The sequence below is a fragment of the Clupea harengus genome, chromosome 18 (genome assembly GCF_900700415.2).
Source record: "Clupea harengus chromosome 18, Ch_v2.0.2, whole genome shotgun sequence".
NCBI lineage: Eukaryota > Metazoa > Chordata > Actinopteri > Clupeiformes > Clupeidae > Clupea > Clupea harengus.
Genome location: NC_045169.1, coordinates 7538954 through 7566398, shown reverse-complemented (window position 1 = coordinate 7566398; position 27445 = coordinate 7538954). Strand labels below are relative to the sequence as shown.

Sequence of the window (27445 nt, the reverse complement as noted above, 5' to 3'; positions counted from 1 at the left end):
ATTGCCTAGCGATGGTCAGCATTAGTAGCATGTAACGTTATGGGAATTTTTTTTCACCTTTTTATGAAAAGGTTTTTGTTAAGGTTTCATGCATGACATAAGCTATGCCTCTTTGATTCGAGCCATTCTTTATTGTCATAATACAACAAATGCTTAATTAAAAACATCTTAATCTTGCCCTTTTTTCTGAATCACTATATACTTCTCAAATTATTGGATATTTGAAATTAAAGCCTTAAGTGGAGCTCATCAATTGCTCAGTCTAATCAGCACTGCTGTGTTAGACAGCGCTGTCCAGGGAAACGAAAGAAGTGACAACAGTGTGAGGAGGTAAAGCAGTCTATAATGTGAAGTAGTTCCTGCCCCATGCAACCCTATCCCTCATTTACAGCATCCCCTCTCAGAAAATAGTTCCGATGTCCCTGGAGTCAATGTGGTTAATAGTTTATTTGTATTTATTCTTTCTACAAATCATCATCATTTGTACCTGATGGTATGTATGTAGGTATAGTCTTTTGCCGACATAAAATCATGCATGAAATATCTACATTGTCATTAATCGGAACATTAATTCATAAATAATTTACAGGAAGTTCTCTCTTTTTTGATGAATTACGGTAAGATCTGAGTCGTGTGTGTTAAGATGTATACGGTCATTTCCGGTGAGGTAGCGATACAGTCGTTTCCGGGAACATGGAGGAGGTTGTGACAGACACAGTTACGCCAGAGGATCTGAAGGTAACTTTACATTGTAACTATTAAAATGTTTGTGTGAATTATGATAACACTAGTAGATTGTTTAGCGTATGCTGGATTCTAAATAGATATCTCAATGTTGGATGGCTCCATAACTAACTTGTAAAGATCATGTCATGTAAGTTACCGAGATGATGTCAACAAATCAGATACGAATGTTCGCGAAGGACCATCGAAACCCTCTCAGAGGTTTCACCTCATGTGTCATAAGTTATTGTGACTATTGTGATTACTTAACTGGGCTATTAAATTTCATGTGATGTTAACACTGTTGGGATATTTATCCTTGGTTGATAGTTGACGACCATCGTTGTGCAAGACTTGCTGGAATTCGCTAGAGAACTTTTTTGATGTACATCCGTGTGCGTTCTTCTCCTGACTGTACAATTTTCACATCCATTAGAAATTTGAAAAGAAATATAATGCAGAATTGGCGAAAGGACCTGTTTCCAAGGAAACTAAGTTTGAGTACGCGTGGTGTTTGATCCGAAGTAAATTCTCTAATGATATCAACAAAGGAATTCAGATGCTTGAGGGTGAGTAGCCTACAGAAGTTGTGAATTCCAGTTAGCAGATTAGTCACTTTTTTTAAACTAACTGGTGATCTACCAAAAATATGTGTTGGTGTATACCCTGGAATTTTCCCACTGAATGTATTTAGCATGTAAGACTTGTTGTATAATGGTGATGCATTGTAGCAAACTGTGTGCCAAACTTGTTACTGTTGATCTGTCATAGAGCTTGTTACCAAGAGTGCAAAGGATGACCAAAGGGACTTCTTGTTCTATCTCTCTGTTGCAAACTACAGACTCAAGGTGAGGGTGGATCTTGTTTACTAAAATTGATACCCCGTCTGTTTTGTTGTTGTTGTTGTTGAATATTCAGGAGCTGTAAGCATTTTCAGTTCTAATATTCAGACTCTGTTCTCTCTTTCTCTCTTTATTTTCATCCCTCCATTCATGTGTGCAAGGAGTATGAGAGGGCCCTGAAGTACATCCGCACTCTGCTGAAAAGTGAGCCAGGAAACAACCAGGCCATGGAGCTGAAGAAGCTTATCGATCAGGCCTTGAAGAAAGGTGAGGTTAGGTAGAGGAAGACGGTGCCTCTTAAGGCGCTAGTTGCCAATATATACAATACAGTGACCAATATTAGGGAACGCTAAGTCAAAATCAGAATGTGTTCTATGTATTTTAGCCAATAGCCATCAGTACAAGCTATACCAATTAGCATCTTTGGCCCAAGTGGACATTTGGGTCATATCCTAGAGTTTAGACAGCATTCAAATGGATGCACTGCATCTCACTGCACTGCAGGGCAGAATAGCATCATAAGCTTCCATGTAAATTTCAAGTCAACATCAGTGCACCGGAGCTCTTATCTCCCCAACGTCACTTAACTGATACCTTACTGACACCTACCTGTCTGTGGAGGAGGAGCTTGTCTGACACAGACCCACTCAAGCACTATGGAAGCATACATTCAATATATCTGTATAATGAATGCTGGGAAAGAACACTTTCTGGAATAATCCAGTCAGGCAACTCAGGGTTGAGTAACAGTAGGGACCTTTATTCGCGGAGCTCCGGGGGCCAGCAGAGCAACTTCACAAGTTTTCAGATCACACCCAAAGGTCAGAGGGTTCAACCTCCTCGTAAACCATGCTGATTTCATATCATTTGCGAGGTCTTTTCCTGTCACCTGCACTCGTTGCCAAGCATCACTCTTAGCGGGCTAGACTTGCAGAGGCCCCACTTGCCATATTTGTTTGAGGTCAGTGCAAGTTTCAAGATTGTGTTTTTCATTGGGTGCAAGTTTGTGTGGCTATGGGTAATATGTAGGTGAAAACTGAGTAGATTAAAGTTAGGTCAAATAGAAAAGGATAGGTACCTGTCTGTTAAAGCCCCATTACGCAACATTTGGTATTTGTGGCTGCTGAGCTCCCCCTAAAGTCGCGGAGTGTAGCTCACTTTTACACCACTGTCACAAATACAAATCACGCTTCGAGACTCCCTAATAGACAGTGTACACATGTATTTGTTGACAAGCTGAAAGATATAGAACCAAGGTTGCAAACTTCCTTATTGCCGTGAAATTGACAAAGACTGATCAAATCTTTTGACATGAGATTCATTTATTTGGATGCTAACCTGAGACAGGACAAGTCAATGACTTTGGGCATATGCAAAAACTACAAATCTCCGTTAGACAGGGATGACGCCAATACGGTTACAGCCTACGTCGTATTCTTTCATAAATAACATTGGCAGGGATGTTTAGGATGAAAAACTAGCCAGTCAACAACTTTTGCTAACACAGCTAAAGATCGAACAAGCGAGATATATTATACACAAGATATATTATACAAACGTTATTATTGACTAGTCCAGTGGTCTACCCCAAAAGACCCGACAGACGCCATTCTCCATATTACAAGTCGGTGTACCACCAAAATTATTTTGAAGCTGTTATTTTAAGGATAGTTTTAATTGTTGCATAATGTTACTTTATGTCAAATCACTGCAGGTTATGGCTAAAAGTGACTGATCTTGTGCCTCTGTGTGTTTCATCTTTCTTCCCCCTCAAGATGGTTTGGTCGGCATGGCAATTGTAGGCGGGATTGGCCTCGGTGTGGCTGGATTGGCGGGCCTAATTGGCCTGGCTGTAGCAAAAGGGGCCAAATCATGAGCGGAGAGAAGGGACCAGTCGGACCCAATGACTGCCAGCTCATGAAGGAGTCACGCCTCTGCTTTCTTAATAACCTTCCTCTTGCCCAACACCGATCACAGCATTCAACAGAGCTGACCAAGAGTGACCTGACATCACAACAGGATAATGCCAAGATGCCCAGCCTCTAAAAAGGACGTGTGCATTGTGTGAATAATTTACTGAATGCTCACAAGTTTTATCTGATCCTTAATCTCAGGATTTTCTTCATTCTCATTATTGACACTAGCTATTTTCACTCACTTATACAGGTTGTTCTAATTTTCACACATCCCTTTTTTTCTCTAAATAATTTTTTCCTATTCTTTGTTTCTTTTCTATTTATTTGTTCACATGCAAGATTAGGGAACCATAATTTTATATAACTAAGAGGCATAGATGTAAGATACAGCTCATGAGAGTAAGTGGTGGCCAGTGAGAACTTAACCATACAGCTTATGAAAGTAAAGCACCTTATCATTCAGTTATGAGTTTGTGTTTGGTATGTTAATCCACTCGGATATCTTATTTGTGAATATCTTTGATTTGTGGTGAAGCCATAATTCATTAAAAACGAACTACAGCTTGTTCATGGGTTTCTGTTTATTTGCCCTCCTTGAAGGTTTCGAGTGCCTTATTCTCTGTGTGTCGAATCGATCCAAGAGTCTCAAAATAGTTATCTGATCTATCGACCAAAGTTCAGTTGGTTGTTCGTGGTCCCTGTCCATTGTCTTCCTTTATCTAATGATGACATGACTCGACCCACAGCAGGGTGTTCCTTCTTGGTTTCTACGTTATGTGCTTATCTAGCCCCTCCTGTATAGATATAGATTTTTTTCTCTAGTGACTGCTTGTTTTTCGTCTGATTTAATTCCAGACAGGATCTCTGATGGATAGATTTTTCCCGGTAGCATTGGTTATGCCTTGTAACTGACTCATTCAGAGCACGTGATTTTAACTTGCTCAACTTTACAACACAAGAGAGTTGTTTGTTATATGCCTTTATTGCACATTATGAATGTCACTCATTAACTCCACAGCTCAGGTAAAACAAGCCCAACTTGGTTTGTGTTAACAGAGAAACAAACACATTAGAAAGAGGTGATAAAGTATGAAAACATTTACTTATTTAATGATATATTTTCCCTTAAATTTCCTCCAGTTAAAGAACTTATGGGATACAAAATTTGTTTTAAGAAAGCATGTAAATATAAGAAGTGTTCCTGTAGCAAGGCGCTTACAAGACAGGGCATGGGTAAAATCCCTGGAGGCAGACTTACCTATCTACCTTAATTACCCAAATGTCTCTTATGGATAACAATATGGATATTACAAAATAGGCCATCCATTCCACTTGCCACCTTTAGCACTATATTTGACTTGATTCACAATAACGTTCTTAAATTGTTCTACGTTTATCAGAAAATGCCTGAAAAGCCAGTGAAGGTGTATTATTCTCTTGGAAAAAATCCTCGTAAAAACAAGGCTTCTATAGTACAGTGCGCTGGGACTTAATGTTACATCTAGGTTAACGAGCCTTGAAACAGAGCTGCAAAGTGACAGAGGGAGGACATGGTGAATTAAAAATGGCTTAGGTAAACAAGTGGCTCATAAAGCCAGACGTTTATGATGGGGCAGACTCCACGTGACAGTCAGTCCATCAGACAACAGGGAAGTCAGTTTTCATCTGTTGTGCAGGGAGAAATTGTGCTGTGTGCAGTGGAGGATTAGATTGCCGTTAGTTATCTATTTTGTAATGATGAATTTAGAATAGATTTATTCAAGGAAATTATTCATTATTGATAACATGATGGCAGACCGATTGGACAGAAGAGTCATTTTAAAGGAAGTGTGGTTTGACCCTCCTTTGTTTTATTGCTGTTTCATTGCAAAACACATGAGAGGAGCCTTTTTAAAATTGTATTTGCTATCGTCTAAGTGACTCATAAGACACAAGTCAGGACTATTATCAAAAGCTGTTTGTATAATAATTGACCCGCTCTTCCTGGAACAGAGTGAATGTGGTCTATAGTCATGGACTATGAAAACAGGTTCATGGCTCTTCCCTGTGCTCTGGACCCAGGAGGACATCTTCATTTTGTCTCACCACACCACCCACAAATACTTCCTATTAGGATAAGATGTTATCAGTCTTTACATTCTATATTTTATATACTGCTCAGGTAGAAGATATAAACAGTTAGTCAGTTACTGATTCACTCAAACAATCTAAAAAAAGAGTTAATAACAGAGTTTAGCGTGTATGCTATTATCTGATTAATGGCCTATTTATATGCCCTTGACTGTGACAGCTGGTGTTTCAGCAAATTCCAACCTTACTTCTCAGTTTAAAAGCTCATGTATTTTGTAATTCTGACTGACCAAGGCCTAACGTGGAAGCAAAAAAAGGTATTATGCTCTTCTCTAAAACCTGTTCCCATGTTCCTGTGTTATTTCCTTGCTCTGTTAAAACTGTCGGGTTTCAAATGCCAAATTGGTGTGCCCACCCTGCATAGCCTAGATATGAGTGCAACCTAGAAACGCACAGGAATGTCCCTCACTGGGTATTGTAGGTTGGAAACCCAACAAAGCATCATTATACCATGGACTTCCATGGAAACATAATGGTCCACAATGTGATTGCTGTACACTTACCCCTGGGATCACGCCAGCTACAGCACTCTTATATGACTATGCCTTTAAATCAGAACTCAGTTATCTTTTTTTTTTTATCCAACTGCATGAACAAAAAGAAAGACACATTATCTGACTCCACAGAATGAGGGGTGCTAGCTCATCTGTTCCAGAGTAAGTTGCAGGAGGGTCAAATTCAGAATTAATTTCTTCCTGATGTTGCACACCTGAGCGCGAAACACAAATGTGTGTATTTTGAATGGCATCATCTATTTCAAGAGGGATAGTCTTATGGTTTAAGAGGCATGTGCACTGCACAGTCATAGTCTTTAAAATGTCTGGTTATCAGAAATGTTTTATGGTACACATGGTCCCTTTTATATCATGTTATGAGGGGAAAAATAGACTTAAAGCATGGTGGGGCAAAAATGACAAAATATACACAGACAAAGGTTTACTTTTTAATTTTTGTCAAAGAATGACTTCCTATCATGAAAGACTAGACTGTTTATGTCATCATCTCAATGTATGTATGTATGTATGCATGTATGTATTGTACTTTGTTTTGAATTCGTCATTGTATGACTTTGTATTATTGTAAGCTATATTTCCTTGTCCCTTTCAAACACCAGCTAGTTCAAACAGTGATCATAATATATATACAATATATATAATATATACACTAACGACTGTGAAAATGATGTAAGATAACGATAACAAACCTGCTATAGTTTTTGACACATTAATGACCGGCAAATTGACCTAGGAGATTGAACTAAGAGTCTCCCTGAACACACACACTCTCTCACACACACACATACACACACACACTGCAGTCAAAGAAGTGGATGAGAGATCAAGGTCATCTTGATGACCATTGGACTTTCGGTGTTCTACATCCGATAAACACCTGTTCAGTTTCAGGTAGTTTTGCGATGGGTGGGAGAATGTACACGAGAAAGGGCGGAGAAAACCCGAGGAGAGTAGGTTACTAATAAATCATTGATCCGTTGCAAGTACATCACCCAACCGACATTTCTCACACCATCACAAGTACTAAGAGCAACAGGTTGTTCTTACCTTTTCGTGAATATCGGGATAATTCAACTTCAAGAAAAATATCACTTCAGCACCACCATCCATTACGTTTTTTGAAAAATATATGCTATAATCACATCTGGATTACCAGGACACAATCAGACATGGACCCCATAGTAGAAATCGTTGCTTTGCTCCTTGGATTCGTGGGTTGGGTTCTGGTTGGGATCGCCATACCGAACCGTTACTGGAAAACTTCTACCATCGACGGCAGTGTTATCACCACCTCCACCATCTATGAGAACTTGTGGATGTCGTGTGCCACCGACGCTACCGGGGTCCACAACTGCCGAGAATTCCCATCTTTACTTGCCCTGTCTGGTACGGCATAATTAGGCTATTCAAATAACGTCTTCACCAAAATTGCAGACCTGTTAGTAGATATCAGTGGCCCTCTGGCTGCATTGACCTGATCGTGTGGCATTCACTTATAATTGTAGTGTACAGGCTACTTTTCAAGACGGTCAATCAAAATAAGACGGCATAGCCTAATTTTTGTGGGGCCTATTTTGATGTTGAACCTTTGAATGATTATTTTTTAAGTTGCCTGCAACCTAATTCATCAGATTTTTTTTTAAATATTGAAATAACCTGATAAAATGATTTGTCTACTTAGGCTATGCTGGAAACCATTTGTTTGTAAATTAAATCCTCCCTTGGGATGCGTATATGTATTGGCCTAGACATTATTTTTCTATTGTTTGAGTATTATATTATTTATACATTTATATTATCTGTTTGTTTGACAGGCTACATTCAAGCCTCTCGCGCACTGATGATTGCCGCAGTAGTCATGGGGACACTCGGACTGGTTTGCACTTTAGTGGGAATGCAGTGCTCTAAAGCTGGAGGGGATAATCTAGTCCTCAAAGGCAGGATTGCTGGTACTGGAGGCGTCTTTTTCCTGCTACAGGGTAACAATTTTTTGCATATTAATTATTACAGTTTTATTAACAACTCTGTTGGGTTTATTATCATCTTAACCAGGAAATCATTTTCATTGCAATCTACATAAATGCATTTATTCTGGTAGTCATATTGCTGTTTATATATTTCTGTCCTGTTTAGGCATTTGCACAATGATTGCTGTGTCATGGTACGCATTCAACATTACACAGGATTTCTTCAACCCAATCAACTTTGCTACAAGGTAATTTAAAGTCTCTTGTCTCTACTGATGTCTAAGCACTGCCCTCTCCTGTATGTGTTAATTATAAGCATGTGTGTTTTGGAGTAAAGGTATTGGTTTGTTTGTGCTGTGTTGTAGGTATGAGATTGGAGAGGGCTTGTACATTGGCTGGTGTTCTGCCACACTAGCCATCTGTGGTGGATCCTGTCTCCTCTGTGCCTGCAGCTTTGGCACGGATGAAAAAGGGTAAGTCTTTTCATGCTTTTTCTAAGTTGTTTTAGTTCACCCTGTCTGTGTGTGTGTGTGTGTGTGTGTGTGTGTGTGTATGTGTGTGTGTGTGTGTGTGTGTGTGTGTGTGTGTGTGTGTGTGTGTGTGTGTGCGTGCTGCGTGCGTGCGTGTGTGTGGGTGTGTGTGTGTGTGTGTGTGCGTGTGGGTGTGTGTTCCTCACATCAAAGACACAGAGAAAGACATTAATTAGATAAACTTTAAACAATAAATAATTTCATATTTTTTTTATATGTGTGTTTGTGTCCTAGACCTTATCCCTACAACCCAACTGGACGAACAGTGTACTCTGTTGCAGCAAACTCCAGGAGGGGGGATGCTGCCACCACATACGATCGAAATGCATATGTTTGAGAATGACCATTTCTACAGTACCAGGTCCAACATAGTGTTCATCTATTACAACCAGGCATGGGACAAATATACATTGCACGTATTTGGATTATTTCCAGCTCTTAAATATTTCTATTTGTGTGTCTGTTTTTGTTGAGTTTCGACAAAGTACAGTTATGTTGCAATGTTATGCAAATGTTTCTTTTACACTGACTCCTTGTATGTCATTCAAATTAGATTCATTTTATGACAAATGAGTTTGTTACATTATGCCCTATTTGCAGTTATTGTGTTATCAAAAAATCAAGTGGTAAAGAGCACTGGTCAAAACCAGACAGAAACTGAAGCGTTAGTATTGAGATATAGGGGAGATGTTAGAGGAGATATCATTCAAGAAATTTTACTGACAAATGGATACCTGTCAAACAAATGTGTATTGTCTCATTTCAGTTCCCTTGCCGTTATGAAGGGCCACATAATACTACAACATAAGCTTCCATATGATGTAGGACATATAGTGTAAATATTACTTTATATCTTGGCTTAAAGAGGTTTTTAGAATGCAAAAGTAAGCTCATACAATTTTATAAGTGCAGCAGTTATGTCTCGATTGGAAAGGGGGTTGAATTTTTATGAATCAGAATGAATGGATTAATTGACAAATTGTTGGTTTTAATGAATAGACAAATAATACATTACAATTTCCCATTCGCTTTTTATATCCGCTGTTTTTTGTTTATGAACCCAAATAAAAATTGTTTTGAAAAAGGTCTAATTATCGTTTTAATATTGAAGCATAGGCCTTCTTGCTCACTGCCTGAATCTCGACTTAGCAGCCGAAATATTAAGCTTCCAGATCTTATGCCAATCAAATTGAGAAAGTAGAAGACATGCAAATACTGCACAGCGCCCTACATGGATGTGGGAGTGCCTACTGCGTGTTAAAATAGTTTCTCCAATGAAACGCCACCACGTTTGTAGGCAAACACGGATGTGTGTCAGTTCAGCTAGGTCCTAGGTGCGTAGATGTGCAGGACAGTGGCAGTTCCACGAAGACAAGTCAGGAAGTCCAGGCAGTGTAAAAGGAGCTAAGTTGGGTGTTGTCATTTACACTGAATGTTTTGCCACGTACAGCAAGTACAGTGTTTTGGTTTGTATAATAAGCTTTTTTAAAGATAGAATTTTTCTGATAGAACACACATCGGACCTTTTCACTGTGACAGTCTGTAAATCCACCCGGAAATATTTGTGGAACGTACTTAAAATACTGTTCATTTTTGTTGCCGAGATGGCTTTCGTTTTACCTCAGTCATGATATTACGGGCGCGACTGTTGAAGTAATCGTGTTCAATATCAGTAACACACTAACACCCGAAGGAGTGTAAACTGTAAATATAGGTCAGTAGTGTGAATATACTAATATGGAGTCGGGACGACGGAAAGGTCTCAGTGGTGTCTTGTCATCGTTATCCCTGCTGTGTGTCGTTTTGGACTTACAACTTGACGGTAAGATTTTATATCATCTCTAATGTCTGATCTAACGCATTAACGAAAGACCAATAAGAGGAATAGATAGCAAACGTAGCTAACTATTTACTATTATGCTCGTTGACTAAGTTGTGTGTGACCAGTTGCAGCATATTCTAGATTTACATGGGGAGTCAAAACCTATACAAGATGAAACCGAGAGTTCAAAGCAATGGCTGTTGCGTCTTCTTAAAGGAGTTTACTTAATTTGTGTTGTTGTTGGAGGTGTAGCCTAGGTCGGACAATAAATGCATGTTCTCAAGTGACGTTCTTATTGTTGTTTGACCTGGATTGAGGCTGCTCGCTGTCAGTCCAACATAAATGTACTATGTCCTGGTCATTTGACGTCTGATGCTAGCAAAGGCCAACGACTTTTTGTCCAAAGCGAAAGTATATATTGTTTTATTTCATGTATGTTTAGCGAGGGCGTTACCAGAGGCTGCTAAGTCTGTTGATGGCTTGATATAAGGTACCAAGGAATGCTGCTGAAACATTACACTGATAGACGTTATTTATAACTCAAACCAAATATCGAATCCGAGTTGAAAATATATCCAATGGTGTAAGTCAGGGCCTGTTTAACTATAAAAATAATACTTCACTAAGAGCAGAACGTATACAAATACATCTGGCTACATTTTAATGCTATGCAACATTGCACTAAGTCTTGCATTTTGTTCTTGTATCTGTCCAATGAATTTGAACCTGATATGATCCCATTGAGTTTGAAATTCATCAAAATGGGTGCACTGAATATTTCAGGTGTGCTGGGAGCCACCCCTGTGGAAATCGAGCACCATCTCGAAATGGGCCGCAAGTTGCTGGCCGCCGGGCAGCTAGCAGAGGCCTTGTCCCATTACCACTCAGCTGTTGGTAAGAACAGTATTACTCTTGATATACAAATACAACATACAATAACCAATCACACACACACACACACACACACACACACACACACACACACACACACAGAGAATCGCACAACTGAATCTCAAGTGGAGGCTGTGATTCAAGCATGAAAGTAAAGATGCATCAGAAACCTTTGAGCACAGCCATGCCAGCAGCAGCTTTTTCTATTTCTACAGATTTTCTGTTTCTGTTCAACAATGTATCTCTCCACAGTATAAAGTCCATCAATTGTATAGACACCAATATAGACCAGTTAGATATAGACTTATATATAGGAATGTAGGCTGGCAGTTATCCACATTACTTAAGGGAAGTATTGAAACCAGTTATGTTTGTGTTTTGCCCTTTACAGATGGAGACTCTAAGAACTACCTGACGTATTATAAGCGTGCAGCTGTGTTCCTGGCAATGGGGAAGTCTAAGTCTGCTTTGCCAGACCTGACCAGGGCCATACAGCTCAAACCTGACTTTCTGGCTGTGAGTACAGCGTACACCCCCCCACCACTACTCTAATTACTGCTAGGAAGACCTGTTGTAGTCGCACAGTGCTAAGCCATTATCTTTCTTTGCTTCTTTCTTTTGGTCTTTACTTTTGCTATGTTTTTTTGTATTTCTCTCCCTCTTTCTTGATTTCATTCTTGCATTGGCTTTCACTCTCTTTGAGTCACTTTCTCTCATGCCTCTCTTTCTCCCTCGCTCACACACACACACACACACACACACCTACACCCTGTCACTCTTTCTTTCTCGTGTCTTTCTTGACTGGATCTCGTTTGCTGTTTCCAGGCCAGGCTACAAAGAGGGAATATTCTTCTGAAGCAGGGCAGTGCTCAGGAGGCCAGAGAAGACTTTGAGGCAGTGGTAAGACTAAATGGATTTTTATTCCCTTGTCTCTCAACATCTCTGTCACACATCCCATCACAAGCCCTAGGATTCAGGTATTTATTCTCCTTAAAGCTGTGCTAAGCAGTTTCAACATTTCTTGCTCACTTCTGCCAGGCTTGGCCATCCCTCATTGGCCATCCCTCATCAATTTCAGATGTGCAAAAGATTTGGCAGACAGGGATGTCCATGTCTTTGTTCTTCTTTTATCGAGATTAAAGTTTAGTTGCTCTTTCCAGAGCCAGAGACAATTGAATTTACTTTAAAATTTACTTTACAATTAAAAAAATCTACTTTTGTGATGGTCATCAGACTAAAAAGCCATTTATCTTAAGTATTCAAATTCGAATTGTTTGCAATGGCTTTATCTGGTAAATCTTGTTTCTAATCCCACGTAGGCCATCAGCTCAGCTTCCCAAGGACACCCTGTACTCAAAAGTTAATATTTTCTTTTGCGATAAAGGAAATCAATCTGATAAATCGATCAATTAAAATTCCTAGGAACTGAATATAAACACATTCCTATTATGTTATGTTACACAATGATCTCACATAGAACCTTGCCCCAGAAACCATATATCTTCTTAATTCATAATCTGACTTTTTATTTGTCCTCCACCTCCTCTCTCTCCCCTCTGCTCAGCTGCAGCGCTCCCCAGAACAGCAGGAGGCACGGGAGCAGCTCTTTAAAGTAGACGAGCTGGAGGAGCTGCAGGAGGAGGCACATGGCGCTCATCACCGCGGCGACTACATCACAGTTATACAAGTTCTGGACCGGGTCATAGAGGTACGGCATATGCATACTGTATACAAGTCATTGAAAAGTAGCCAAAACCCAAAGAAGACTTCAGTTGGCCCCATGTATTGACCATTAACTGAGTGTTCTCGAAAGAAATTGTATGCATTGAAAGGTCAGGTGTGTATTGATTTGAAGGAATTGACACTGTATAAAAGTAATTGGACCCGAAGCATGAATTAGGGGGATGCAGCTATTTAGGATTACAGCCATTTCTTGAACATAAAATGGTAATGTCCTTTTGTGCTTTGATTTGAATTATTCATATAACTGTTTAGTCCCTCTCCATCATCCCTGCAGATCTCTCCATGGGATCCTGTGTCTCGTGAGCTCCGGGCAGACTGCTTCATCCGTCTTGGCGATCCACGGAAGGCCATCCAGGACCTGACGCCAGCTGCCAAGCTGCGGACGGACAACCGAGCGGCCTTCCTGAAACTCAGCAAGCTGCACTACCAATTGGGCGAACACCAGGAGGCCCTCGGGTAAGCAGATACAAAATCCCATCGAATTCTGCTAGATATCCAGTCCTGTAGAGGAGACACAGGTCGTGAAGCATTTTCTTTTACACTAGTTTGATACACTAGTCGTGCAGAAGGCTTTTTTATTTATTAAACATAGCTGATGGTTCTTACTGATGTCATTGCCTTAATGTAAGTTAGATAAAAATATGTCCCAGATGTCTATTCTTTACACTTGATTTTGTCCATTTATACATGATTATGTCCCTTTTTCCCGCTCTCCAGTCAAGTGCGTGAGTGTTTGAAACTGGACCAGGACGATAAGGAGTGCTTCGCTCACTACAAGCAGGTGAAGAAGCTGAGCAAGCAGCTGGACTCTGCTGAGGAGCTCATCCTAGAGCACAGGTATGCCCCACGCTCTCAAACCACTCTCTGTCCCATGTCACTGCTCATGTCATCATTTCATGTTAGTCACCTGCCTGTCATGTGCTTGTCAACAAGATTGAGTTGCAATGCACAAACAGTAGTTAGATGACATCAGAAGAAAAGTGAATAATCTTTGTTTGGATTTTGGTTACATACATCGCAAAATATATATAGCCAAGTAATGCTTGAATGTACAGACAGCCTTGTTGTTGTACAGTGTACCAGGCTGGGTTGTCCTGATCATGTGAAGGCACTTTTTAATATATTATTGCTTATTGTCTCCAGAATTGTAGTGAACCTCTGTAGCATTAGCAAGATTCCTAATACAGCGTTGTCTTGCCAACCACCCATCACCCCGCAGGTTTCAGGAAGCCCTTGACAAGTACGAGTCTAGTATAAAAACTGAACCCAACGTTCCCTTCTACACCAGCAAGGCCAAGGAGAGGATCTGCCACTGTCTGGTCCAGGTTTGTGCACCTACGGCAAAAAACACATCTTTGTCTCACCACACCACCTATCCTCTGCTGTCTTGTGAAGAGTTGTTTAAAGGCTCATTTGCAAGAATTCAAATGAGTGTGGTACAAAGGCTTATCCTCTGCGTCACCTCACAGTGGTCAGACTGATTCTCCTTCTTTTTCCCTTACTCCCTCCTGAAAATGTGGCTTTCGCTAACCACTGCCCAACAAGTAAAGTTAGAACGCAGTACATAATTGGTCAATAATTTGCCAGCACATTTCATTTTTGTTATAACTATGTAGAGTCGCCCCTGAGTCACTGTTACCATGACGGCATTGTATGTGTACATTAGTATTGGCATTGTATGTGTACATTAGTATTGGCATTGTATGTGTACATTAGTATTGGCATTATATGTGTACATTACGGTCTTGAATCTCCTACTCCGTGTTTCTCCCTCTTCCTGCTGGGTTCTAGATCAAGAGGTCAGAAGAGGCTATAGATGCGTGCTCAGAGGCCCACCAATTAGACCCACAGAACCTCAACATCCTCAAGGACAGAGCAGAGGCCTACATCCAGCTCCAAGACTATGAGAAAGGTATAGTCCTCATTCAGGTCCTCCCAGATGGATTGTAATTTCCATTGTGGTTATTCAGTTACAGATGTCATCAAGATAAGTGCCAAGTGTGTCAACCTTAAAGCACTCCTGTTATAACACTCTTAATTTTTCAGTCCAGTATCTCATGTTGCCAACTAAAATCATTTAGGTTACATAATGATGATTACACAAATGCAGTAACCAAGTAAAGCATCTATTGCTGTGCCTGAACTCCTCTCTCCCTGCTCTTCCCAATGCTTCAGCTGTGGAGGACTACGCGGAGGCTCGGGAGTTTGATAACGAGAACCAGGAGATTCGCGAGGGTCTCGACCGAGCACAGAAACTGCTCAAGCAGTCACGCAAGAGGGACTACTACAAGATCCTAGGTGTAGGCAGGTGAGTCTGAAGTCCTTTTTTTTTGGTCTCTTTCTCCATATTCTTTGTCATTTTTTTTCTCTCTCTGTCTTGTTTACCCAATTGTCTAATTATTGTCTTTCTCCACAGGAGTGCCAACAAACAGGAAATAATAAAAGCTTACCGAAAGCTGGCACAGCAGTGGCATCCAGACAACTTCCAGTCGGAGGCAGACAAGAAGGAAGCAGAGAAGAGATTCATTGACATTGCCTCGGCAAAGGAAGTGCTCATTGATCCAGGTAAATGCAGCTCTACCATCTCCGATTAGATGAGTGAAAATGAAAGTCACTTGGCTCTAATTGGAGGCTGGTAACAAGACTGTTAGCACCAGGTACATTTCTAGCTGCTATTGACCATTAAATAGCTAGCCTGTTATTGTTGTCCTCTGAGAACTTGGAAATGGAGGTGGTTGGATGGGAGTATCAGCTAGAAGGCTAGTCGAATAGGAAACTCACCTGCTGTAATCAGTTGCACCCCACTTCCTACAGCGACTGAACTTATGGTGCGTCCCATTTACCTCGAATGTCGGAACTCGGAACTGGGAATGACCTCACACCCGAGTTGACCGCATTCTAGTAACAAGTCAGAAAACAACATTTGTTGTTGTTAGCAATTTTTACGAGGTGTTAGCAATACCACTTGATAAAAACACATTATGTGGTATTTTGCGCATACACACAGCGTAGCAACCTGTCCGCAGATAGAAGTTGGGCAGTACTGTGTGTACTGTGTGTACGACAGAAGCGCTAATGAAGTTGATGCGCGGCGGCAGCCATCTCGGATTCTGAAGATTGGATTGGTTAAGTCTGACTTTTAGAGCTGGAATTCTGACTTCAGGGGCGTTCCTGTTGAAACTTCCGACTTGAAAATACAAAATTCTGACTTCCAAGGACAACTAGAACGCACCATTAGACCTGTTGATATACCTGCAATGGGATTAGGGCTTCTTCAAATATCTCTCACTCAAACTCAGATTATTTTTATTGGGATGACAAAAGTGTTATATATTTCCCCCCCCTCTCTCTCTCCCCCCTCAGAAATGCGTCAGAAGGTCGATGCGGGTGAGGACCCCTTGGACCCAGAGAGCCAGCAGGGAGGCAATGGCGGCGGAGGTCCCTGGCCTTTTGGCTTCAATCCCTTTGAGTCGGGCAACAACTTCCACTTCAAATTTACCTACAACTAAAAATGGACGGATTATTATTTTTACAACGGACTAAATTCAAAGTACTAAAAAAAAAGAAAAAAAAAAGAGCCAGAGGACAGACCGCAGTGTTTAGGAATGGATATTTTTTGGTTCTTTTTTTTTTTTACCTCATTTGTTTTGCAGGTGAAGGTGTTTAATTAAGGGGAAATTGGTGAGACTTTTAGCATCACCACTTATGAGACAGTGGGACTGTGTCACTTTTTGCAGATTGTGAGTGCTTGAACCATAAGGATAAACTGGCAGGCACGTCTGTGTCTGTCTGTCAGTCTTTACTAGAAGAGCCGTGAGGAGGATGGACGTACGGACTGGAAGCCAGGAATAGGGCACGAGAGCTTGCCACCACAGCTAACCATTAGCCTGCATCCTCCTCTTCCTTGTTCAGGTCATGACAGTTTTCCATTGACCATATCGGTGTGCCATTTCCTTTTTCACCCTGCTCCTCCTATTTTAGTTTGGGGTGGGTTGGGTTGTGGGGTGGGATGGGGGGGGGGTCGGTCAGCTCCCTTGTCTTCCTTGCTTAGCTCCTATCTGTCTAGGTCTACTGCTACTGTTTGCATCTGAATACTCCACTCAAGCACTCCCACTTATGTGCAGTGGCGTTGCGTTACTTACAATGAACAGCACTTTCGTTTATGCCTCTCAGGCCTTCTTAGCTCGTCTGTGCTATATATGTAGTTGCCTGTGTGGGTTCTGCATAGGAGCGAAGAACCAAAAGGTGGTAAGATTCCACGCAGCAAGAGAAACATCAGAAATTATTAACATGTTACGAAACTCAGAAAAACAGTGTTTTCATAGACAGCATAGATGGGCCAAGTAAGGTTTTGAGAGCCGTTGTGTGATCTTAAGTTGTGGCGTGTGTTTTTGGCTGATGCCACGTGTTGAGACTCAAGGATTTATTGCAGAGCTGAATAATATGTGTACTATGCCTGTTCACGCACGTCAGACTTAACATTTCAACTTCTCTAAACAGTTACTGTACCAACTTTATGTTTTTTTTTGTTTGTTTTGTTTTAACATGCTATTTATTCAAAGCATGGCTTTGATGTCCCATCTTTTATCTCCTTTTTTCTTTTCTTTTAATGAAACCACTCCCAGAGCACTCAACTCTTTAAGGTATAGAAACATATTAAGGAACTGGAACTGAATAGGACACTTCCTTAAAGCCTTCAGAAGGAAACTCTACCTAATGGCGAACAGTGTGACCATTAAACACTTGACAATTAAATACCTGCTACCTTTCTGTTTAGACAGAAACAAATTGGGTGTACTTTCAAATTTGCCCAATCCTCCTCAAAAACAGAGGGTTTACATTAGTAACATTACAACTGTGCGTTCAGTCTGTAACTTCATGGACATACTACTTAAAAAGCACCTGTGTCAACCCAGTTTGCAAGGATTAATTTGGAAAGGTAAATCTGTTGACACCTTCATGATGTTCTTTAGGGATGGAAGTTACCGTACTGTTTTGGTCTCCAAGAAAGATGTCTTGGCATTCGTGACTCACAGAATCTCCCGTTTTTGTGTTTTGTTTAAAGGCTTGTTTTTTTTCTTTGTTTTTTTGTATCTTCGTCTTGGCCAAAATGAACCTGAAATGTGCAGATTGTATTTAAAATGAAAGAAAAAAATAATGAAATTAGGTGTTGTTGTGTTCTTTCAACTCATTTTTGTTTGCATGTTGACATTGGTGACTGATTCCGTGTTCTTTCGGGTTACAATGGGGAGTGAGTACTTCATTGCTTGCAACGCTGCACATGTTCTAATGGTTTGCTTGTGTTCATTTGTTCCTGGTTACACCTTAAACAAACCATTTCTGCTCGCAATGACACATATTTTTATATCAAACCAACTTACTTAAGGCCAGATGCCTCATGTTTTTAGTCTTGTAGTGTTGTCAATATAAATGTTATAACATTTCCTAGTAGCGGTGAAGGGTGCAGTGAGGGCCTAATAGAAATGTCAATTATTCTGCAAACTATTTTTGGTCAGTTGGCATCTCTGAAAGATATCTCACCCACCCTACTAAACTGAGGAGACTAAAGGGTGCGGTTTTGAGTCTAAAATACTTCTGGGCATACAGAAGGCTGAGTTATGCATTTCTGAAGGAACTGGGGAAAAACGAAAACCAATAGGCTATTCTAGCATTGTGTTCTGTGCAAAGTTTATTACTTTCAAAATGAGCATGGAAATGTACAATTGCATTGAAATACAAAACAGAAGAACAAAAGAGGCTACATAAATGCTATGTAATGTTAGGAAATTATGATTTAAAACAGCCCTCATATTCTTCGTATGCGACCTGCGTATTATATGCATAGGGTAAGAGTCAAATTTGTAAAAGGGACGGTGGATTGTAACATGTACATACATTTGCGAAGTAATGTAATTCTCCCACGCGACTTCGGTGAGTGCAGTCAGTGCCTAATCTCTATCGGCTGCGTGTGTTGAGTTGTAGTTACCTTGGTTACCACAGTAACGGGGAAACGATTGTATAAGCAAGCCTGATGCAATGTATCCTAACTAGCCAAACCATCGAAGTACTGTAGTTAGGTCGTACGACAATCTGATAGTTTCTCGGTGACTTTTAAGTTAATTTTAAAACATTTAACTTTTACGCTGCATTTATTTTTATCCCGACAGCTCAAATATTCGTTGGCAAATGCAACGACCTAAATATTTCACACCGAGAGAGGTGTCTCTGCACAGCACATTGGATGATTTATGGCTGTCTTACCTGGGTAAAGTGTATGATTTGACACCGTTGGTGAATGAGTTCAAAGGTAAGTTGAGCTGGTATGAAAATGCGATGCGATGAAAACTTGTGAATTATTTATTTTTCTAGGTAAATGCTATAGTTAAATAGCATGCGTAGGATAGTTTGTCTTAGTTTAGAGGTCATTGGTTTTGGGCACCAGAAACTTCGTCTGCCTGCATAATAAATCGAATAACTTTGCATTCATTTGTAATAGGTGATGTTATCTTGAAGCCCATAATTGAATGTGCAGGGAAGGACATCAGTCACTGGTTTGACCCTAAAAAGAAAGATGTAAGAGATTACCCATCCACAACAATCAACAAGCCATTTCTGTGTTATAGCTATGAATAGAAATGCTTCGTGTAAAACGTCATGCTATGTTATTCATGTAGTTTAAATCTTTGCATTTGCAGATACTGACCCATATTGACCCACTGACAGGCTGCCTCAAATACTATACCCCTAGGGGGCGCTTTGTTCACGTTCCCCCTCCCTGCCCACGCACAGACTGGGCCAATGATTTTGGGAAGCCTTGGTGGCGGGACAGCTACTACGAGGTGGGCTTACTGTCTGCCAAGACTCGCTGGATACGCATAATCAACACCCTCACCTCCGAGGAACAGACATTGGAGGTAAGCCAGCTGCAGTCTGGGAAGAAGATTCACTCTCAGCCCGCCTTACACAAACTCCAATGCCTGCAAACAAGCCAGCTTCTCGTCGCAGTGCTATCTTTTCTGAGGGCGATGAGCCATCACAGTTCTCTAAGTGTGTGTATGAGTCATTACATGATGTATAGCTGGCTGGCCGGCCACATTGTTTATGTGCAAAACTGCAAAGTATGCTTTTGCAGCTGTCATTTCCCCCCCCTGCACTACACCCTAGTGCACTGAAGAGGGCAGACTGGGTCAACAGTTATCCATCCTTGCCTCTCACTGTGATATCAAAGACTATAATCTTTTCCCCCCTCTGTGACCGCTTTGCTCCCTGCTCGTGCTCCTCTTCTGAGCCGTGTCCAGCATGACGGGGAAATGAGAGGGATGTTGAGCCTCCGGGTGTACAACTGTGCCCAAGCTGGGTCTCAGTAATTCACCCCCCTGGGGCAGTCACCACCCGCCCTGCTCAGAAGTTCAGCGGGTGTGTGTATATGTGTTGGGGGTGGAGGTGGGGGGTGGCAGGGGACAGAGGAGGGAGGGATGAGGGGTTGCAGGCTCATGCCAAATGTCCCATCTGGCATCAGTGAATTCCTCTTGGGCCAGAAGCTTAGTGTAAGACGTTCACTTTTTTTCGTCCATTCCTCTCTGTTTTTCCAATGTCTCTCCACCCCCCTTCACCCCCACCCCACCTTTTCTAACTCTTTCCATCTCTCCTTCTTCTCTCTCTTTCCCGCTCACTGCTAATTTTCCTCTCTTTTTCTTTCCTTCCCCTCACATGGTTTTGGGCTGAGCATTTTCATTGGATCAGAATAAACAAATTCCTTTTTTTTTTTTTTGTTGTTGTTCTTTTATATTTTTTATCTCAGAGGGCAGTGCACTCACTGCTTAAAAGATGTAAAAGCAAAACAAAACAGAAAAAAAAATTATCGATGTAAATAGATTGCCTAATCTTGAAAAAGTAAAACCTCTTTAAAATCAGTGGCTGGTAATTCCACATCAGAACAATAGTTGTTTTATTCCTTCACAGGTGTGCTCAGAGGAGATCCTGGAAGAGATCGTACAGCGTTACTTACGCTATAACTCCCATGCAGCCAGTTACACCTGGAAACACAACCACTTAAACCTGGACATGACCAAAACTCTGTGTGAGAATGGCATCATTGATGAGGACGAGGACTTCTACCAGTGTCGCATGGACCATGACCTTCACACCGAGTCTATATGTCTGTACTTCAACGATGACCTCACTGAATTTTGACCTACCGACTATATAGCAGGGAAATATTCCATGTGCACTAAATGAAAACAAGTTACCATAATAAAAATCAGGTCACCGTAGTAGATTAAAGCCACATTTAGTTTTATTTTGACACGCACATGCATCCATATTGTAGTTTCCTGCTCTCATATGCTATCTCCCAGGGTCTTGCTGCAGCATCAAATGGCGTGGTGTGAGTAAATAATAAAATAAATGAAAATAATGGTGTGCAATAAAACCTCAGAATAATACAGTCAACTGGTTTCCATGGCGATTCTTCTTATGTTATTCAAAAGCACCCCCTCTCTTTTTAATGTGACTCTAATTTGTATGTCTGTTGTATGCTGTTGGCCATTTTCTCCAGTCTTCACGTGGCTGCATCAATATTACATTTGAGTCAGACAGTCTGGTTTTTACAGTGTTCTAGTTGTTATGCATAAATTAGCCACAAAAAAACCCAGTTACTTTTCATTTCATTGTATAGTCTATGATATTCATATGATCTGAAAGGCAGTGGCCAAGCAATGTCATTCAGCAAAATATTCTGCTAATGCAGTCTAATTGGAATCCTACATCTGTTAAAACAAAACTTTTATAAAAATGAAAATCCGGCCACTGCCTTCCACACGTAACAGAATATTTTGAAGCAGAGATGGTTTAATCCCTGTGGCTATGCCTTATTTTGTCAAAACTCTTTTTACTAAAATTATGGTTTACCTGGTGGCAACAGTTAACCAACATTTTATGCAAAACCAATTTCCTTTGGCATTTTGGCCACTGCAGTGACAGGCTGTTTCAGTCTCCTACTGTGACCAGGCAAGATCAAACTGTAGTGTGTTAAATCTAGGAATGTGTCATTTGTTAAATGATGAAGGAAAAAACTAATATATGTTTTATTTAGGCATATACCAAAAAAAATGTGGTAAAGTACATAACAAAAATGTGCTGTAAGCCTCTTTCATCCTCACCGCAAACGGTTAATTTCTAAGCAATACAATCTGATGTAAGTCTGGGCATGGCTGCGGCAGATTTCCCCAACCCCCTTCTCAACCTCCCATCATACAACCCCTTGCTCTAAAATAATTTTACACTACGGTGGGGGCCTTTAAGAATATTAAGGTAGCCATATTTGTTAGATTTGAGTGGCGCGCTGCAGTGCAGGCACAGTGCGCGAGCCATCCGCGTGTACTCTCGATGGAGAGACAGTCAGCAGGCAAGTCTCACTTCGTGACAGATTGAAGAAAAAATAAACATGTTATAATGCAACTTACACTAGCTATACACCCCCTTTTTTGTAACAATGTGAATATTTTTGAGAGGGAGGGGAGAGAAGAGAGCGAGTGCCAGAGAGAAAGAGAGAGAGTGCGAGAGAAAGGAGGAGAAGGAGGGGGGCGTTCTGAAATAATATAGTCAGCCATTTTTTATGTAAGGGGATTTTTCTTATTGGGGGGGTTGTTAAAAAATAAATATAAGGGCGGCCATCTTTGTTTCTCTGCCTTGTAGTGTAAAATATTCCAAAACGCCCCCCACTTTTTTGAGTGTCGATTTGAATATTAAATAAATATCATAATTCGGGAGGAATACTCTTTTTGATTTCGAGGACGGGGTCGGTGACAGGAATATAATGTCCTCTCCTCTACGCGCCTGTGAGGAAGATGAGGGCATGTTGGCTAATTCCGAGGGAGGAGATTTTGATGAAGAAGAAGAGGACGACGGAGACCTAGACGAGAACGCAAGCGACATAAACTCGCCGGCGGCGCCTAGAGAAACTGCAACACTAGCCGCGCCAGGTACAGTAGGAACACTGGCGAAAGACTCGGGAGCGCGCATACAAAATACAAACACATTCTCTCATAAGCCAAAACAGTCTTTAAAAGTGTTGTCAGGAAGCGTACAAAGCCTTATTGCATAGTTTAGAACCTTGCAAATATGTCAACGGGTCACTTTCGTTCCTGCAGTTCCCAATTACGGGCGCTAGCTTAGGGTTTATTTGGAGTTGAAAACCAAGTTTAGCAAAACTTGACATGGCACCCTTTGGTCCTTCCTGCATAATTACTCTAAGTTCTTGCTCTTCGATGTTTGTTGCTTTTGAAATAGATGCGATTTGCCATTCGTTTCTCTTGAAATACTGACTTATATCCAAGGACTGCATCGGAGGTTATTAGCCTATGCCTTACACCCTAGATAAGCAGAAAACATGGACCCCGCACCCTTGCTACAGTAGTCTTCGTTTGAATGAGTCGAATTGTCACTACGAGGTAGAAGGACTGGACTACCGGTTGATTGAGACAGAAGAACTGTTGTGACAGAGTGTAAATAAACTTGACCCTACCCACTGTCGCACTCTGACAGCGATGGGTTCGGTGTAGGACATATGCCTCCCTAAAAGTTCTAGAAGCTGCCTTGTTTTGAGAGTAGCACACTTCTCGACCCAGTGCCATTAATAGGTTATGTTTAAATTTGTCACCTAAACTAGTGTATTCGTATAGAAACCACTAAAACGCTCAAAATATGGACGAATTAACGTGCTTAAATATTGCATGTAGCCTAGTTGCAGACAAATGAAAAGCAATTAAATTAGGGGACATTGGGTAGGCTATTTCCCTCACAACCAACATTACAGAGAATCAAATGATTTAACCGCATTTCAGGTGAATCACTAGGCTGCAAAATACTGATTAAACAAATGTTATTTTTCCTTGCCTTGCCCCATCAAGCCTAAATTCAAAGTAGCGTACAGTAGGCTACCATGTACTCACGAAACACTAACACGTCCACTACTTGAATTATCAACTTCTATATTATTTCATGTAGGTCAATTGTAAAAGTGCAGCATTTATTTTAGGCTGTTATAAACAGGTATGTTTGGAAAAGGTGTTTCTGTTTTCAAGGAAATCGAGCATGGCCTTCTGCGCGACTATAAAGTCTAACAAGTGCGCAATTCAATCAGCACATGTCTCTCCCTGCCCTAGTAACCCCCTGCGACCTCCGCCCGCGGTCTGTGCGGTGGTCGGTCCCAGGTGGGAATAGACGGTGGGAGGGAATCGTGTCGTTGGTTAGCTTCGCCTTGCGGCCTCACAATCACCGAACCCCGAGTGCGTGCTGCTGCCGCCTCTGGCAGCTCTTTGCAGCAGAGCGGGGGGAAATGTGACGAGCTTTGCCCGTGCGAGCACTGCGTCTTACCAACAAAGGCAGACAATAAAATCGAACTAATTTATCAAGTACAATGGCGGCCGCAAGCGATTGTTTCGGGTTAAGATTTTTTCCTCGCCTCAGACAAAACAGCTCCGTTGGCTGCTGCCCATGTAAACACGCAGTGACTTCAAACCGTCAAAGCCCACAAATTGAATACAATCACGAGATGGAAATTTTAAAGAATCCATAAGTTCAAGTTATAGTAGGATAGTGATCTCTTTGAGATTTAAATATATTTTTAAAGAATTTAATATATCGACCAATTTTTTCTGGTTGCTGAATTTAGATCATATTGCTGTTTTTCGTCTTGTTATAATCAGAGTAATTTGTCATAAACATTTTTAAAGTCGTCTTTACAGGCTATGTATGTGCAGATCAGAAGGCCATTGCCTATCCTCTCAAATGTTGATATTCTGATATTTTTCCACAGTCATTTATTTGTATCCCTGTCTTTAAGGTTCTCTGGCATGCCCTGTTCCACTTTTTATGTACGTATCTGATCTTAACCGCAGCTCATTACTCAGTTTTCCTAGCAGTACATTGCTGTCACTAATTGAGACAGTATGATAGGCTGTCAGCCTTAATTTAGGTCAGACGCAACACTATGATTTTCAGGATTAACTTGCCAGGTCTCAGAGATCGCATGGGGTCAGAGGTGCAACAGACTACAATGCCCTCGATGACAAATGCACTTGGTGGCAACACTTCAGTTGGGGCTCACACGGGCTGGATCATTGTTGCCCTTAATTGCACTGGGAAGCGACTAAGTGGATCGTTCACAGTGTTGAAAGGGATTATTGTTAGTGTGATTCAGCCACAACCTCTGACACCCCCTCTTACTTTCGCCTCACCCTGCCATTTCTTCTGTCCACCCCCACCCCCCACCCCCCCTGCAGACGACTGCGAAGAAGGGGGGCACACTTCAGACAGAGACAGCTTTGGGAAAAAGAAAAGAGGCCCTAAGAAAAAGAAGGAGACAAAAAAGAAGGACAAGGATGGCAAGGCGGCTAAGGCGAGGAAGCGCAAAAAAATTGTAAGTTCAGATTGTGTTCTTTGACTTTGCTCCTAAGTGCACTCAGAAATGCTTTGACTGTTCGTTTGAAGTGTGTTAGTACGTCTCAGTGCTGTGAGAGATCCTACGTCTTTGACTCTTTTTGCTGTTCCTTCCTTTCCTTGCTGTTCTTTTAGGAAAGTGATGTAGAGAGGGACTCCGAGAGAGACTATGGGGAAAACTCAGACAGCGGTGCAAGTGATTATGGAGGGGCAGAAAAGAAGAAAAAGAAGAAACACAAAGAGAAGAAAGAGAAGAAGACAAAAAAGAAGAGGAAGGAGGACGGTGACAGTGCCCACGAGGAAACTGTAAAGGTCAGGAAAGTGTTCATGTTCATTCATTGGATCATATGCAGCCATAATAGAAAATGCGCTTAACATCTGCCATAACTGACTCAAATTGTCTGTCCATTTTTTTCTGCTAGACAGAGGAAAAAATGGTCCTTTGTAGTCAATATTTCTGTTGAAGTCTGTTTCATATCAACTTCCCTTTTATGTCAAAAATAACTTCTAAGAGATGTTCTTTTCCATATAAGCTCATAGGCAATTGCCACAATAACCTACACAGTAGTAACTTGCATTCATTGAGGTTTTAAGCAATGATTACATGTACCCAGGCCAATTAACCCTTGAGAGATTAAAGACTATGTGTGCTTTGTACCTCAAACAATGCATTTCCAGTATCTTTAGTTCAATTACTTAAAAGTTCTCAGATGTCCGTACCATAAGTAGTTATTAGTGATAGCAGCAGCCCAGTAACTAAATGTCAAGGTTTTCATAGCCCTTAGCGAGTGAGCCTAGAGGTGGAGCATGTAATGCACATTAAAGGGTTTTTGTCAAAACTAACAAGCTACATAGCTAACAGAGTGGTCCTCCCAACAACAGCATAGCTAGCAGTAATAAAAGGTTGCCAATTTGCTAACTGATGTATTGCAATGATATAGTTGGCTATGTTGTGCTGTACATGCTGCTCATACATTTTCATGGGGTTTCTGACCACAGGCGTTTAACTCCTCTTGTATTATCACATCACCTTCAAAATTAATTTCAGCATGTTGTAAAATCTAGCTACCTACTAGAGCATATCTTAAGAACAGCAAACATCTATGCAATGTTGCTTCAAGCAGGCTATAACCAAACCCATGACATTCTCCCCATTGCAGCCTGTGGAACAGAAGAACTCTGCCCAGCTGGCTCGAGACTGGGGCCTAGAAGATGTGGATCACACCTTCACCGAGGAGGACTACCACACGCTCACCAACTACAAGGCTTTCAGCCAGTTCATGAGGTGAGAGCCAGCGGGTCTTATATATATAGTGCGCTACAAATAAAATGCATTATTATTATTATTATTATTATTATTATATGCGTTATAGAGCAGTAGGAGTCTGGAGCCCTTGAGAACTGGAAATAATTTGGTTTATTTGTAAAGTAAGGAAATGCCTCGTCCCCAGTTATTCAGTAGATTAAGTAGCCACTGGTCTTATTGTTCAGACGAGCCTGTCCAACTACACTGCCATTGTTATATAATTGAGTGCAATGGAAATTATGTAGTCATATATGATGATATGAAATATACTAGATTGACAGGTTAGTCAAATTATGTATATGTAGTTTATAACTGTGCTCACATTTGGGCCCACAGTTTTCCAATAAAGGAACTCAATTACTGCGGTTGAAGTCTTGTTCTGTTGACAGTTTGTAGACTCCAGGTGTCTGGTCCTCAGGGGGTGTTTAGGGCACTGATGAGATTCAGTGGGCAGATTCCTGGAGGGGATGCACAGATGAGTGTTATTGCTGCCAGCAGTAGTGCCTTAGCTTAGCCCTTTGGAAGTGCTGTACTGTCCAGATATCTAGTGCTTACACTTGAGTAGGCTAAATGAAAGACTGTTTTAAAAGCTTTTAATGATGTAGGTGTGGAACAAACC

General features: G+C 41.1%; 5 protein-coding genes across 7 annotated transcripts in view; all 5 read left to right on the top strand.

Moving 5' to 3' along the window:
* Positions 1–631: 631 nt before the first annotated feature.
* fis1 (fission, mitochondrial 1) lies at positions 632–4049 on the top strand. The gene is made up of 5 exons (XM_012835476.2): positions 632–738; positions 1160–1292; positions 1495–1571; positions 1727–1832; positions 3341–4049. Exons 1-5 carry the CDS (start codon positions 694–696, stop codon positions 3439–3441), a joined length of 462 nt encoding a protein of 153 aa, XP_012690930.1. The 5' UTR covers positions 632–693; the 3' UTR covers positions 3442–4049.
* Positions 4050–7106: 3057 nt separating this feature from the next.
* On the top strand, positions 7107–9707 carry cldn15a (claudin 15a). Its single transcript, XM_012835431.3, has 5 exons — positions 7107–7512; positions 7941–8105; positions 8260–8341; positions 8459–8566; positions 8858–9707. Exons 1-5 carry the CDS (start codon positions 7296–7298, stop codon positions 8958–8960), a joined length of 675 nt encoding a protein of 224 aa, XP_012690885.1. The 5' UTR covers positions 7107–7295; the 3' UTR covers positions 8961–9707.
* A 95-nt stretch (positions 9708–9802) lies between these two features.
* Positions 9803–16663, top strand: dnajc3b (DnaJ (Hsp40) homolog, subfamily C, member 3b). The gene is made up of 12 exons (XM_012835430.3): positions 9803–10445; positions 11229–11339; positions 11728–11852; positions 12162–12236; positions 12901–13044; positions 13354–13535; positions 13797–13916; positions 14299–14404; positions 14871–14991; positions 15255–15387; positions 15496–15644; positions 16443–16663. The coding sequence occupies exons 1-12, from the start codon at positions 10361–10363 to the stop codon at positions 16586–16588; spliced, it is 1497 nt and encodes a 498-aa protein (XP_012690884.1). The 5' UTR covers positions 9803–10360; the 3' UTR covers positions 16589–16663.
* A 421-nt stretch (positions 16664–17084) lies between these two features.
* On the top strand, positions 17085–21530 carry LOC105907155 (cytochrome b5 domain-containing protein 1). The gene is made up of 4 exons (XM_012835432.2): positions 17085–19386; positions 19576–19652; positions 19775–19993; positions 21042–21530. The coding sequence occupies exons 1-4, from the start codon at positions 19266–19268 to the stop codon at positions 21270–21272; spliced, it is 648 nt and encodes a 215-aa protein (XP_012690886.1). The 5' UTR covers positions 17085–19265; the 3' UTR covers positions 21273–21530.
* Positions 21531–22195: 665 nt separating this feature from the next.
* Positions 22196–27445, top strand: part of chd3 (chromodomain helicase DNA binding protein 3) — a 48693-nt gene continuing 43443 nt past the window's right edge. For 2 of the 3 annotated variants that reach the window (XM_031584621.2, XM_031584620.2), the window contains exons 1-4: positions 22196–23062; positions 25364–25500; positions 25656–25832; positions 26681–26805. In XM_031584621.2, the coding sequence (XP_031440481.1) occupies positions 22897–23062; positions 25364–25500; positions 25656–25832; positions 26681–26805 (605 nt within the window). In that variant the 5' untranslated portion in view covers positions 22196–22896. The remainder of the gene's footprint in view (positions 23063–25363; positions 25501–25655; positions 25833–26680; positions 26806–27445) is intronic. The other variant, XM_031584622.2, reaches the window with a different exon arrangement.

Bases quoted from the DNA above. Each gene is read 5' to 3' on its own strand.
- fis1 (XM_012835476.2), top strand. From the start codon at position 694: ATGGAGGAGGTTGTGACAGACACAGTTACGCCAGAGGATCTGAAG. The intron at 1,572-1,726 runs GTGAGGGTGGAT...CATGTGTGCAAG, and splicing joins TTGCAAACTACAGACTCAAG to GAGTATGAGAGGGCCCTGAA. The intron at 1,833-3,340 runs GTGAGGTTAGGT...TTCCCCCTCAAG, and splicing joins CGATCAGGCCTTGAAGAAAG to ATGGTTTGGTCGGCATGGCA.
- cldn15a (XM_012835431.3), top strand. From the start codon at position 7,296: ATGGACCCCATAGTAGAAATCGTTGCTTTGCTCCTTGGATTCGTGGGT. The intron at 8,342-8,458 runs GTAATTTAAAGT...GCTGTGTTGTAG, and splicing joins CCAATCAACTTTGCTACAAG to GTATGAGATTGGAGAGGGCT. The intron at 8,567-8,857 runs GTAAGTCTTTTC...TTTGTGTCCTAG, and splicing joins TTTGGCACGGATGAAAAAGG to ACCTTATCCCTACAACCCAA.
- dnajc3b (XM_012835430.3), top strand. From the start codon at position 10,361: ATGGAGTCGGGACGACGGAAAGGTCTCAGTGGTGTCTTGTCATCGTTA. The intron at 11,340-11,727 runs GTAAGAACAGTA...TGCCCTTTACAG, and splicing joins CCATTACCACTCAGCTGTTG to ATGGAGACTCTAAGAACTAC. The intron at 14,405-14,870 runs GTTTGTGCACCT...GCTGGGTTCTAG, and splicing joins TCTGCCACTGTCTGGTCCAG to ATCAAGAGGTCAGAAGAGGC.
- LOC105907155 (XM_012835432.2), top strand. From the start codon at position 19,266: ATGCAACGACCTAAATATTTCACACCGAGAGAGGTGTCTCTGCACAGC. The intron at 19,653-19,774 runs GTAAGAGATTAC...TTGCATTTGCAG, and splicing joins TTGACCCTAAAAAGAAAGAT to ATACTGACCCATATTGACCC. The intron at 19,994-21,041 runs GTAAGCCAGCTG...ATTCCTTCACAG, and splicing joins CCGAGGAACAGACATTGGAG to GTGTGCTCAGAGGAGATCCT.